General features: G+C 42.2%; 1 protein-coding gene across 3 annotated transcripts in view; it reads left to right on the top strand.

Moving 5' to 3' along the window:
• NAV3 (neuron navigator 3) overlaps nucleotides 1-15,280 on the top strand; it is a 1,112,283-nt gene that overhangs the window by 421,683 nt on the left and 675,320 nt on the right. For all 3 annotated transcript variants that reach the window (XM_085653004.1, XM_085653005.1, XM_085653006.1), the window contains exon 6: nucleotides 345-413. In XM_085653004.1, coding sequence (XP_085509130.1) covers nucleotides 345-413 — 69 coding nt within the window. The remainder of the gene's footprint in view (nucleotides 1-344; nucleotides 414-15,280) is intronic.

The raw sequence follows: 15,280 nt of genomic DNA, 5'->3' as shown, positions 1-15,280 counted from the left end.
TCATAAACCATTGAAGAAGTGGCTCGTTCTCCTTTCTGCATTGCCATCCTATTGGTCGGTGCAAAGAATCAATTTTCGTTTCAGTGTCAAATGTGACAATACAGATGTTATTACATGTGGCAAACACCCAGATGCGAAGCAGGAGCCATCACCACGTGTTCTTATCTTTGTAGTTTCTGCCTGTGTGCCTTTTTCAATTACTGTACATTCTCACTTCTTAACGCTACATATTGTACAATGTTCCCATCCGTGTTTTATGTGCATGTTTCCATGATATGACATCTCATGCTGTTCGTTTTGTTCTTCTTGTGCATAATTCAATTTCTCTGTTTCTTCTTACACAGTCTGGCAGCCAGATATGCAACTCCGTCTAATCACAGTGGAATTGCAGCCAGTCCAAAAAAGACCACTAGGTTAGTTGACATTTCAAATGTATTGTGTGTTAGTGAAAGACCCCTTGAGTTAATGGATACTTGTGTCGTATCCCAGGAGCCTCCGCACCCCTGAAAGCAGATCACTCGGCAATGTTTTATGATTTCTCAAAACCGCTTTATCCAGCATTGAGCGTTGGCACATAAGCCTCTCTTGGGCTGATTGCAGTGCTGTACACTGATTGTGAGAATGGTATTAGTGAATCAGCAACAACCTGTCGTAAAATGACACCGTAAAACCCCTTCTAGAATCCTCACTAAGGTACAACGCTTTGCAGTTCGGTAGCTATTTTAGAAACGTGTGTCAGGCCGTCTTAAAACCAATTTGACTTATGTGAATCGACTGCGACTTGCCTTGAAACTTTGTTAAATATTCCCTTCAAGTAATTGGATTTTTTGTTAGTTTTTTTGAGCAAGTAATCATCTACACACAAAAACGTGTTCGGTTGAGGTATGTTTTAAATTACAGATGCACATTGACAGATCTTAGCTAAGACAGAAGTGTATATATCTCTGCACCCGACTTAAAAGATCAAAGTCCGAAGTTTGCTCTTCAAGGTTTAGGTAGAAAAGCAATATCGCTCATGAAACTTTATTTTCAGCTAATAAATACCTCCACATTAAGTGCAACATAAGTCTCAGACCTCCACTTTCTCTGTTACTCAGCAGCCGCAGTCAGACCTAGACACATCACACGTACGGGAACAGGGTGACTAGGCTAATTTATGTGGTCCAGCCTCCCACCTCACTCTTGCATAAGCTCTCTAATGCGCATGCATGATGACAAGGAGATGTTTTCCTTGATCTGCCTGGCATTGCTGCTCTGCCCCCAGGCCGCTGCCCCCTCTGCACATGCTTTGAGTGAGTTCGTCTGTGGTCAGGCAAAGGGTTGAAGAAGAGCTAGTGTGAAGCATGCTCTTCTTTGATAGGCCATTATGCCTATCCAGACAGCGATAAATAAAGGCTGTGGTACTGCAGCATTATGCAATTATGCCATAGCTGATGGTAGGAACGAAACTAGATAATTGCAAAGAGCTGCACTGTGGCATTTGGCACTTGGGTCCTAAACAGCTGGCGGCGCTGACAAGACTTATGCAACCAGAATATACCTTATGTGTTGGGAGAGGGATACATCATGACTAAAGAGACTGGGTTATTTTATGGGTGTTAGAACTCACAAACTTCAAGGACCTGTCATGAGTTACGGTGCCAGAGTACAGCACAGTTTATTGTATAGGGCCCTGCTTTGGTTGGTGACCTCAAGGCCGCATGCTCTGAACTACATCGGAGGTGGGTCAAATACTCCACGGGTGAACGGGGTTTGGGTATGGTGTGACTAATCATATTTGTGTGTGCTGTGTCTGATGAAGCTAGCAAATACCATATCTGCTGACATTGGGATATCTCATTGCTGGCAAACATTGAGGTCTTCCTTGCAAATGAGACCAGCACGGTCATGGATGGTGAAATATAATCAGTCTGTGACTGAGTTGTTCATGTCACGACTGATGCATTGGGTTGTCAAATAATTTACCCCATTGTGGTGCCTTAAAACTAATTGCACTGACACATGTAGGATAGCACTACTTCGACAAGCCATCACAGATGGAACTGAAGCATGCCATTCCTGAAGGTACAGTAACACTCCAACACTGATGAATAATCCCTCTATGGTCTGTGACACTAATAACATATGTCTGTTAGCCATCTCAGTTGTACTCCATTTACTAACTTCCGGAGAATGGATTACTAAGTGAACCCAATGGGATGTGAACCTGTTCCCATGGACTCAGCATGATCCCAAAAGAATGAAAGAGGTTGCATTATTCAAGTGAGGGTCAATAACGCTGGGCCACTGGATCCACTGGATCCACTGGTGGCACTCAGGCACAACATGGTTCATAAAACTTGGTTCAGTTTAGATGATGGCACTGTATCATATCAAGGCTGTTGGCACTGGATGTTTTACTAGCTGATTGTGCTTGGACACACTGTGGTTGTTTACTTATGTAATCTATGACTTGGGGCCGCTTGCTGATCTTCTCGACCCCCTGCATTGTCTTCTCCTGACACTGTGCTACTAAGCACTAATTCTACAAGTTCTTTAGTGCTACCTCCACCACTGAGACCTTGTGGGTGTCAAAAACTACAGGGAATGCGCTTTTGTAAAGGTAAGTGATATATTTAGTGTTGAACACGGTTAGACTAATATTAGTTATTAGGTTGGTACTTCATACTGTCTGACAAGAATTTTATAAATACAACTGCAGCAACCCTCTCGTGTGTTGTGTACTTGTTACAATTGGGTGCCATGATATACGAGTACATATATTACATGTCTTTAACTGATGAAATGAGGAACGTTTCCGTTTTTCACCCATTGGCAGTTTGGCGAAAGTAGGTGATGGATTCCCTCTGACTCAGTTACCCGAGTATACGTGGACCCTAACTCTTTATTTCTCTTCGTTATTTTCTATTTACTTTATCCAAAGCTTACTCTTTGTCCAATTGTTGCATAAGTCAATACAATCTCTAGCAAGATGTCCAAACTGTTTCTTGCGTTTGTTAGACCTGGCATTTCTTGGCATGCTTAACCCTGACTTTTTGCCTCTACCTCCTCTATTTTTGATGCTGTGATGTATTTCGTTTTACCAACTTAGATGCTTTGGGCACTTTGCCACTGCTGATCAGTGTCAAAGTGCAAGTGCTCCCTGTATAAAGTGTAATGGTAATTGGTTGTCCATGATTGGTATGTTTGCCTTACTAGTAAAGTTCCTAGTAAAGTGCACTATGAGCCTCCGCTCAAGCTCATACCACGGCCCCTTTGGTTTACACCATACCCGTGTTGGGGGCATATGTTGGCAGAAGCTGACTATGAGTCAGTATGAGTGGCATAGAGACCGTCCAAAGCACCATGATCGATGCCGGATTGCATTACGCATTGCATTATTTTTGCATAACGAACTGCCTGATTGTTGCATTACGCATTGAATTATTTTTGCATAGCGAACTGTCTGATTGTTGCATTACACAGTGCATTATTTTTCATTACTAACTGCCTGATTGTTGCTTTACGCATTGCATTATTTTTGCATTACTAACTGCCTGATTGTAGCATTACGCATTGCATTATTTTGGCATTAAGAACTGCCTGATTCTTGCATTACGAACTGCATAGCATTGCATTAGGACTGCATTGGATCATCTAGAATTGCTCATAAATACTGAAAGAACCTACAAGGGCTTTCTGGCCTAATAACCGGCAAGGTTACATATTACAAACACGCATATGTTAGATTTTTATTGTGTTGTCTCATCGTATATCTTTTTATATAAATATATAATTGTTTCTTTATGAAACTCGTGTGGAGTCCATTTGTGGTGTCATCATTGGGTTACTGAGAGCGTGATTGCAAATACTTTACACACTTGCCTTGAAGATAAGCCTGGCTGCTCGTGCCAAGCTACAGAGGGTGTGAGCAGGGGCTATCTGAGAAGGTGAGAAGGTGTCCTTCCTTTCCCTGACTTAGAAGCAAGGGTCCCTATATGACCTAAGGTACCTACCTCAGCCAACTAGAGACCCCCATGTCTAACAGCATACATATATACATTGCGCTGTTATAGGTTAACAAAACACCAGCTATGACTGCCGTTTACATTCCACAAGAGATTCACTATTCACTCACTCACTACTGTTACTTAGAGGGTATAATCTTTTCTCTCAATATGGAATACCTCTCTTACCTTCATGGTTGCACATTACTCTGGCTCCACTTAACCACCTTTCTTCTGTCCTAGCAATCTGTTGTTCGCTTAATCAAACAAGCAGTGGCAAAGCCAATCGGTCCCACGCTGCCAGTGATGAACGAGTGGTACAGTCAGCTTTGCCAGTGCCCAAATGACTATGTTAAAAGTATAGATTTCTATACTTTTAAGATGGCCACCACATTGCGCGTAGCAAAGTACGTTGCATCATCATGTGCATCACTTATGTTGCTTCAATGGTATATTGCAAGTTGCGTCATGCAATATGGCGGCCATATTAAAAGTAAAACAAACACAGTTTTCAGTGTTTTCTATTCTTTTAATATGTCTAATGTTAAATGCATATGCTTTTAACATGTCTAATGCACATGTCCAGTGCCGGTTCATTTTAAAAGCCTCAGGCTTTGGCAAAGCCAGTAGGGGCAACCACCTTGAACAGGAACAGCATTGGATACTGCAATAGCACAGCATCCAGGGCATCACTAAGACTGACAGCTGGCACTTAGTGGACCAGGGATGAGCATTAGGAGAACATTCAGGGCATCATCAAGGCTGCCATCCGGCACCTGGCATGCAACTGAGGAGCAGGAGGGGGAGAGATGGAAGGGATGAAGTGAAGAGCAGGAGCGTGCAACGAAAACAATGACATGTATTCCCATGCAGTACTAAACAAATAATAAAATTAAATAAAACCGGGAAATTAGATAATTGATGTCAGCAGTGAAAGGCTAAACGCTAGGCAGCCAGAAAGCAATAGGGAAAACAAATTATGCTTCACTGGCACAAAAACACAAAGCAGTGAGGAAGGCCAATAAAAAGAAGGGAAATGAGATTGACAACAACACATCTAACCATGGGCAAGACCTGCCTCTGTGAGTAGTGTACACAATGCTGTTCTAGCAGAAGGAGGTCTGTATCGAGACCACAAAAACAGGAAATAATGTTACATCTGTGCTGCAAAAATTGAATCCTAACAGCTCACCTGGGCAGTAGTTACCCCAGCCACCATTTTAGCCTGCGGCAACCACCCTGAAGGCGGCCTGGTATGATTGTTCATTGAAACATGGTTTTGGTCTCAGGAACCTGGGCCCTCTCTCATGATGAGTCTGAGAGAACCCTGTTAACTCTCTAGACAATGAACTGCCCAGCAGCCACCGTCCTGCCTCGCCAGGGGTAGTAAGCGCTATATAAATGCAATTACAATACAATTCCAGTACAATCATTCAACATTTCCTGGTCTCCACACCTTCTCGCCAGAACTCATAACTCTCTTCTTTCTCACCAGTTCAAGCTTCCACCATTTCAATGGGGACGTGGCAGGACATTTGGTTGGCACTGGAACATTTTGCACAACACCACAAATAGGAATACTTCTAGAGAGAAACATACACATCTCCAGTGATATGCAACTTGCAATCAGTATACAAGATAAGTCGATTTTATTCATTCTAAAAGGCTTTGAGAATACTGCGCAGCGCATCAGTGTATCACCAGCGAGCAGACCTCCAATGGAAGCACATGAGTTATCGACCCCATACATTCTACGCTCTTGAATTCCGTCAGCGTCCATGGTAAAAGGTTTCTTCATTCCTCTCAAAAGCTACAGAAATAAAGAATGGTGACATGAAAACTCGGTGTCTCGCTGTATAATTTCTACCTCAGAAGCACAGTAGCCTGGGCTGCATCGGGCTCTCCTTTTACCGCTGCCTTCTGTGCAGGTTGTAAACATTTGTTACCCCAGCACCCTGCTTCGCCGGCTGATGACGTCGGCGTTTGTGGGGTCAGCCCTGGAATGTTGGCAGCAGCAGCAGACGGGTGGCTTTGACACCTGTTACTGTGACAACATTAGTCTGACCCCGAGGGTCTGTGGAGGCGTCTGCTAGCACCTCCCGTCCAGTCCCCCTGCCTGTGTATTATGCGGCACCGTGTAATACGGTAGGATTTGTGTTCACAAGAGCATGACGCAAAAACAAGTTTACTGCAAAGGATTGAGTCGGGGTGGTAACCTGACATTTGTAATTTCAATATGTTTAATGCATGGCCATGTGCTAATTTTGCATCTAATGAGAAAATTGAAACGAGCAGAAGTACGTTTTTTTATTGTAGTCCACAGTAATGTTTCAATATATTCCACTGGATTTATAAACATGCTGCTAGTTTTATTGAAGTTTGTTTAGCGATAGAATGGTAGGTCTGACTACCCTTTCTCCTTGGCAATCAAAATCAACTTGCCAAAAGTATTCTCAAGAATAAAAGCAGACTAAGGATTATAAATGACTCCCCACCATGACTAAAATGTGTTAATACACACCAGAGTTGGCTTCTGGGGCAGTCAGGCAGTGCCGAATAAGCTGGTATGGCAGGCCAGTGTTGGAATAGTTTGTGGTCTGTTTGTGGGCCTGTTCTGCTGAGCCGCTTCTTACTGTTAATTTCCCTGATATTAAAACAAACATTGTCTGAGCAACCACAAATCCATGCAGTCTTCTCTGTCTTACAAAACACTTATGCAGCGTTTCTTTTTAAGTTCAAATCTGCCTTAATTTGGAAACACGGGCCACTTTTTGAAAACTATCTAAGTCACTAATGGGTTCCACTTTTATTTTGGTTCCCATCCCTTTTTTCTACCCCTGACCCTGTAGTGAATTGTCCTCTTCTTGATGTCTCCTATACTTTCAGTAGTTGGGCATTTGAGTCACAGTACCTACACAGGGCTCTGTGTGTGCCCATGAAAATACAGTGGTCTTTGTCCTCGGTATGCGACAGTGGGTGACGCCAACCCACTCTAGGCAACTAGGTTCAGATCTCAAACTGAAGTTTACAAGTCAGAAGTGCTCACGGTAGTGCAAGCATCTTGTTTAATTCACCCTGTATCAGGATATACACCTGATAATCGTGGTATCGACTCAGTGGCCATTCTCCCTCACCATAGGCACACTCAATAGTTGAGGATTGTCCCTTAAGTATTCTAGAGGTAAAGAGGAATCACAATACACACCCTAGATTTCAAGGCCTAGAATGAGGTGAGAAATGTTAGTTAAGAATTTTTCTTTACATTCCTCAGGTTCCTCTCGACTATAAAAAAAAATATATATATAAACGGTTTTATTTCTCACATTTGTATTTGAAAAAGGAAAGCAAGTCCTGAAAAACAATAATTCTAAAAAGTTTGCGTTGGTCTGCTTTAGCGTTCGAATGAGCTGCATGTGTTTTCAACGGAAATTCTAGTTTTAAAATCTAACCCAAGCCTGTTATTTTCCGTAGTGAGAATGCTAAATCTTTCATCTGTTGTTCTTCTGAAATGTAACTGCCTCCGGGAAGTGTGGACAAGCGCATTAACATAAATCCTTATTTGATTGTTTTGTGACACATCAACATGTCATTATTAAGTCAATTCCTCGTGATGATGTGCAGGGCCCACGGCACTAATGTTCATTTCCCCATGCAAAGGCCATTGGAATTATGCGACAGGGGAGGACCTAAATTTATGCGGCAGGGTTTACTGAATTGTGCGGCAAGAAAAGGCACATTATGCGGTCTACTGCACCACATTTTGTGACAGTATTGCTTCATTATTTTGCCTGTTTTTACACAAGGTAACATTCAGAAAAGACTTTACCTCATTGGTACCAGTTTAATAATCAAGTACAGTTATAAAAAACTGAAAGATTACCAGTCAACCTTTACGAAGGGCTTTTCACAGACCTGAAACATGTGTTGCCACGTTTTTAGTAACTTTTGTTCTGATTGAGCTAGAAACCATTTCTTTTGTTAAAATCTACAGATTATGTAGCAGATGATGGAATAAGTGGCAAATGCAGCAAATTCATAGCTATGCATAAACGTCGTTGCCAGAGAATCACATAATTCTAGTGGCCCTGCCCCGTGCCAGGCGACGAGTTTGTACAAAAAGGGACAGAGGGGTTGAAGTCTACCTTACCAATTGGTGCTGGATGTGTTGAGAAAGAGAGAGGTGGAGAGATGATCCCATTGCATGTTAAAGTCAGGGGCAGCCTTACCTATAACTCAATCGAGGTAATGCTGGATGGCCAGGCTGCGCTAAAGGCTTTGGGGGCCATACCTGGTACTGACCACACAGCAAAGACCCATGAAGCATGCAAGAATAAGTCACTATTTTATTTAATTTCATATAATGCCAACCATCCAATGTTAGAATCCCATGCTGCCCGTCCATTAATGCTGAGTACAGCAAAAGCTTTTGTTAATTAAAAAAGTTTGTCAAAGCAATTCACAAAATGTCCTGTCAATTTCAACCTCTGCCCTCAGGATAAAAGCAAGTTTCTAAAGTTAAATTGGGCACAACATCTTTTGTGCTGGAGCTCCTCCCTCCTAGTCGCATTGTAAATAAATGCGAAACCCTGGAAGGCATTTGAAGTTCAGAATGTTATGGGGCTGTGAATGGGAACCTAGTTCTGCTCAAGACTTTCCTATCTGTACCAGGCAAAAGGCTTCCTTGAAGAACGCGGTTTTCAGAGCTTCCTTATAGGTGGTGAGACTGGGCAGTGAAACACAGAAATCATGCCCCAATTAATTAGCTGGTAATCTTCATTACCCTATCTCCTACTCTTTCTTATTCTGAAAATCTGAGGTCTTACCGTCCCGCGGAGCAGGAATCTAGCAAGTGTAAACTAATGAAGATTACTGGTAAGTAATCTGGGTATTACCACCTTCCACTCACCTCACGAAAATTCTAAAATATCAGGATGTAGCTTGACATAATTCAGCTGGTGCCCAAGTGAATACACCATGTAACCAAAAGACAGGTGAATCAACATGGCAGTTTTATTGAAAAGGACAAAGTCTACAGTATTAAATGACAATTCGAAGAGGTGGTAGAATGAGATTCTGCAACACTCAATGCAGCTTTCTGTAGTGGGGCACCAACGACGTGAAGCAATAATGAAATTAAAGTGTTAAGTGTAGCCCATGTGGCAGTCCTATATAGTCAGTCAGGAAACCTCATTTAGATTCTGTCATCCCCCTTGACTGCCCGGAACCAAAAAGGGAAGCAGCACTCTAGAATCAGAATAATACAGGGTTATAGCTGACCATATCCACCCAAAAGTAGCAGCAGCACGTGGATGGATTTCCCCATGTGTCCTAAGCCAAAGAAAATAAATAATAAGCCTCCCTGAAGGACCCTGTATGAGGTAGATGCACTCACTGCCCTTCGAACATCAAAGGTGTGGTATTGCAGTCCATGCCAGACCAGATAACCAGAATCCTCAAAAGAGAGATTGGGAAGGACAATATGTTGAGTTGCCTGGAAGCTGGACAAAATCTTGGGTTCATAGGGTGGAAAAATCCTCAAAAACAAACATTAAAGCATGAACCTTAAGTAGAGTTCCTCACAAGAGGGAGCTCCTATCTACCCAAAAGCCTTGCTTAATTAATTTCTACCAGAAAGGTAACCTTGATGTGTCGAACATGTCTGCCAGCCCATTTCTAATGGTTCAAAGGGTCTTCCTTCAATACATTAAAAATTAAGTTATAAAAAAAATCCTGAACCTAGTTCCTGTAAACTCCAAACCCTGGTAAAGTTGGTAAACATGCCATCTTTGGCATACAGTCAACTCACCCCCCAAAAACCTCCTCAAAACTCTAAATGCTGTCAGGTGGGCTTCTAATGAAGAAAAGGCTAAACCTAGTCTAAAACCCTCAAAATGTGTACGGCTTCTCATTGTACAATGGAGATCCTGAAGATGTGTCCAGAGCTCCGACAACCCATGAATACACGCTCTGCACATGTGTTGAAAAAAGTTCCAATGAACCGATACTCATGGCAGGGCACAACACTAGAAGACTTTAGGATGATGAATCACCCATATACTTACAGCATTGCGTACACCAATGCCACCAGAATCCTGGACAACTGGGGAGTTGAGGTACAAATCAACCAGTCCAAAAAAGGGTGAACTTGAATGCCTCATGAGTGCAACATGCTCGCCAGGGGTGCCCGCAGCTTCACAGACACCCTCAAGGCTAATTTCAACCCAAAGGAGAGGGCATTGAACTGTTGAAGTTATTCTTGGTTAAAATCATATTTGTTTAGCAACATGGACATGTGAAACGACAAAGCTGCGATGTACAGTACTGTGTTTTCTTGGCCTAGGCCGAACTAGGCATCAATTAGTCCTTGATTCCATATTAGATTATAGAGTAGCCATATTTTCATAATGCTTTCATTTCTCAGTGACTCAGCATGCAGCCTAATGTGCACTGATGCTTTGTGAAGACATGCTGTTCTTGGAGAGCCTCCAACCAGGTTATTTTGTTAGTTTGTTTCTCTCCAAGGTCTTTCCAAGGTCTCTTCCTGCCTTGTTCACTGTAGATTCATTCTTTTATTTAGCTTTCACAGAGTGGAGTTTAAAAGTGCTGGAATGATGGTATTATGTGACATATTAATATTGTATTTTGACAGTGGCGAACCCTCAGCTAAGGCAGAGGATTGTCGCCCCACTGCTTTTGGAGCAGTGTGAAAGAAAAAATAAAATGATAATAAAGTAAGTTATTATCATTTATCCACCAGTGTTGGGCAGGGCCGGGATGAGGAGAGGTAGATGTACTCTAAAGTGTGCATGATGGTTTTGCCAGCAGTCTTGGCCTGGTCAAACCGTCAAGCGCACTTTGTATGTTCTCCACCCAGGCTTCCATTCCCCATCTGAGTGACGAACTGCGGCGCTCAGACCAATCGCATTGCAGCATTGTGATTAGCTCAGGGGAGCCTGGGTGCTTCCTTCTTCCGGCCGGCGCAGAGGGGCAACTAGGGAAAGACAGAGGAAAGACGCTACGATCAGTAAGTGAACTATTTTAAACCTCCCTCCCAACCCACCTTTCCCTCCCCACCACCCCCGTACCGTCCGACACTGTATTTTGATTCATGAACATGTTATACATTTGCTCACCTTATGCCGTGCGATTTCCATTGGTTTCCACTATGAATTTGTTTATAAAAAGCCATGACTTTGAGGCTCTTTGTGTCCTTTCTCCAAGCTGCGAGGAATGCTGTCCGATTAATCTGTTGCTTATTCTGGTTTTAGACTGTTTTCCAGATTTTGCGCATAGTGCATCTGTTTAAATGCTGGCAGCCTTTATGGTGAATTATTTCTGAGAATTATGTTAATTCTCCATGGCTGATTATTATGCATTTTGTCTGATTGGAGACTACCAATAGTTTGCCTTCTGTATTCCACTTTAATTTTTTTAATAAGCCTTCATGGTTTGTAACTTACTGTTATGGACCCATTTTGAGTCTCAAGGCTTATTACTTAATTGACATTTCAGATGCTGTTTTGAATCGTACCTTTCAGGGCATCAGTTATTGAGGACAACACCTTCCCTGATCCTACGTAGCCACTTTATTTCCTATCATATCCGATTATCTGAGAATCAACAGAACTGATAGTGTCTTCCATGAGTAGTAAGTTGAAAAAAACCTGAAAACGACAAGGTTGTGTTTGAACATGAAAATAGGCATCCTTCTTCGGATGCTAGTGTCCCTGCATGGGGTACACCTATGACTTCTGTCCTCAATATTCAAATTGGAATATATGCTATCCCATTTATTTGATTTTGGCCCCAGCCTCACACTACGTTTGTGTATGGGGGAAGGTCTAGGCCTGCCTTTGACAATAATCTGGTCATTGATTGTGATGGATCTGGAGCTGTGCAGCAAGGAAGTCCTCAACTATGACAGAGGACTATTGTTCCTGTCACATGTTCATGCGTGTAGCAGGGTGGTGGCAACGTATCGTGTTCAGTAGCGATCATAGCATGACCAGACCTTGGGGTTGGAGTTGAGCAGGATTTTGTTGATATTCATCCATGTGTTGCTACATGCCTAATATATTTACTTTTAAATGTGAATTACAGACGATAGCTTCCTTATCCTATAATCTGTTCTTGAGGAGTGGAGTGGAGCACAGTGATGTGTTCTCGTTTGTTGGTTGCTGGCAGATTTTTCTGTTTTTTGCACGCTCAGCAGGGTAGATTGGTACTTAAATTACTCGCTCACACGAGTTCACCTTTATTCCCTATTTGCTTTCAAAAGGTGCAGTGTGTATTCTTGCCACTAGGTGACAAGTGAGTGCAGCGTTGTTCCGTTCGCCTGCCCGGGAATCTTTGAAGTGGTGTGTTGGGAGCCATGTGATGGCTCAGTTGATGGTAAAAACACACAGAACAGAAACATGTTAACAGGCGTGGCCGGTACGGGTAAGAGTGGCAGGGCAGGGGGTGGGGGAGTTGGCATACGACGGGATAAGGAAAATAAAATAAACAAAACCACTTACCTTGCTCACGCCCCATCGCGTAGGCAATGTGGCGAGCGCAAGGTAAGTGCTTTTTATTTATTCCCTATCCCGTCGCCGGCCGCGCCGGCGCGTCAATACTTCTTACCAGACCTGATCCCTGCCCATCACAGAGGACAGAAAAAACAGGCAGTGAAGTAGTTGAATTAGGATCTTGTGGTTATTGGTCTGGGCGGGGAGATGTCAAATTTTCCTCTTGCTAGACGCCTGTCCTGCGGGAGGGTACGAACGTGGATAACTGGGCTTGGGGGTAGTTATCCATATACTGTTTACTGCTGAATTTAAAATATATAATTACTTTTTCAAATTATACAGCCATTGCAACTTCTTTTTCTTTTTACACAGATTTTTTTACCCTTTACACGTCATAAATGCTACAAACAGTCATTACTATTATCTTTGTTTAAAAGTTACTGACTTTCTTTCCAATGTACACTTAGGAATTTCACATTACACGTGTTGCATTTGCACAGGTACATATTTGAGAGTATTTTATATATGCATTCCTTTTCTTTTCATTGCCGATGACACGTGGCCTTCTGGCTTTTGTAGGGCCTGTTAAAGTGGTGTAATGAGAGGGAAATGGATTTTTGCATTTGCTTTAGAGCATTCTTAAGGCAAACAGCAGAGCACTAGAATTCGCGGGTCACTGCAGAGGTCAGACTGCGTGCAGCTGCGGCCCCCAGACTGTCTGCTGTGGTATTTAGATGAGAGACGGAAGGGGCAGGCTGGCAGCCAACCTAATCCATAAAAGGAACCGTTAGATTGGGCCGCTGGGCTTCAGCTGGTGCGTAACACAAGACGCTCGTGTCTCGCGCATTAGGGCTGTAAATAGACAAACTCCAGAGATCGTGGAAAAAAAATGAGGAACCCATTTCAACGCGCAATCGCATGCAGCTACAACTGGTCGAGACACCTCTGATCATGTGATTTTACTATTTGTACGTATTAATATGGATTACATAGCAGGATAAAAGCTTGAATTACAATAAACGGCAGTATTGTAGCACTGTTGTTAGTGTGTTTTGAAGAATGTTCATAGTTGCTGCCCCTACAACAGAAGTGTAAACTGGTTTTTCTTTGAAAGAATTTTTTATTAGCAGTGTTCCAAAATGCTTGAAATTATTTCGAATGTACCTTAGATGAACATAAGAGGGCAGCATAAGCCAACACATGGCGATTGTTGAATGAAGTGAGCATTCATTCTGTGCAGTGTTGTCATCAGTTCAACTCGTTCTTTTTCCTCGCTGTGCGGTAGAGCAGAAATGTAGTCACATACTTTTAAACTTTTTTATTTTGAACTCAAGCGGTCAGAGTCTATGGTTAACCCAGTGGTAAGTATGTGCAATTAGGACTATCAATAACAGACTGTTATTTATTATAAATTTATGTAGGCTGTAGCTTCATATTCAAGTTATCTGATCACTCAAGAGGCACCAATTTTATGCCTTACTAGTATTATTTCTGGTTTTCAGTCTGTTCCCTTCCATTTTTATGATTCCAGACACATGCCAGTGCCAAATCCTGCACTTTTAGCCAGGGTTTTAAGTGGGATAAAAAAAAAACGGGGTTGGAGGGGTGGTCTCATCTCAAAGGGGCGTAGCCGATGAAATTAAGGGCGTGGCTTAAAAACACACATGCCAAAAATTTGTGCTTAGCATAGTCTGCCGCCCGACTGGTATTTTGCTGCTTCTGTCATTACATCCAGATATATAATGCTACAAGTAAAAAAACACACTTACAACAAGCCAGGACTATTGGCTTTGTCAATGGTTGTTAGTTGCATCGGATTAATCAGCAAAAACTACAGCTTCGTTGTATATGACATTGAAAATGCTTCAGTTCTGACATGAAGAGACTGTGAATGAACTATAACGAGTCTCTTTGACGTTACCTCAAAGGTAGTGAAGTGGTAGGGCTGCATATTTAAGAATTTTTTTTCACCCAGAGAGTGAGGGCAAAATTGGAGAGTCCGATAGTGATTCGTCTAAATACCTACTTTTTGGAACTGCCGGTTCTGAGCAGTGACAGGACCCAGCCCACTTAAAGCCTTGCTTTTAGGCCCTAATAGAGTGCGACACGCAATGTACATTAACCAGTGTTAATGAAAGCTATTCGCAATTTTATTAAAGACATGGAGGCATATACTATGCTTATCCTGACTTGCTTTAATTTATTTCAATAGCAGCAGCAAAAAAACACAATACCTACATTTCGACCAACAAGCCAATCAGAGAACAATAGAAGTACAGCAGGGTCGCCATTCAGGAAACGAAATGCCTATAATTCCTATCTTGACTGCAAACAGCCCACTTTTCTTGAATCAGAAATCATTGAGTTATGATGGATTAATGGTAAGATTAGGAAAACAAAGTGAATGGCTAGCAGTAAAGTAAAAAGTTCTTGAGAAAAGTCTGTGAAAGTATTCCTTGAATCTGGTAATGTCTTGGATACCGTCACACCGTGAAGATCCTTAGAAAATGTGGTTGTTGAAGAATAAAACCAGGTGTTGCTGAAGTAATCCGAAACCCTCCTAGGCAGGTGAATTGGTCTGGATGGCAAGCACAAAACAATGAAGGGGCAGAAAGTTTTTAATTAGTTCAGATCACTCGGATAATACGTTTGATTATTTAATTAAATTGAACATTTCCTACATTAATACTAGTAAAATCTACATTTTATGGTAACACTGGAGGCTCATATTATGCTTGTTTAAATCGTGTTAAGTACTAACAAGGTATGTGTAGTCACATGTTTAGA

Source organism: Triturus cristatus, chromosome 4_1 (genome assembly GCF_964204655.1).
Source record: "Triturus cristatus chromosome 4_1, aTriCri1.1, whole genome shotgun sequence".
Classification (NCBI taxonomy): Eukaryota; Metazoa; Chordata; class Amphibia; order Caudata; family Salamandridae; genus Triturus; species Triturus cristatus.
The sequence above is the reverse complement of the archived record's forward strand: the minus strand, read 5'-3'. Positions and strand labels throughout refer to the sequence as shown.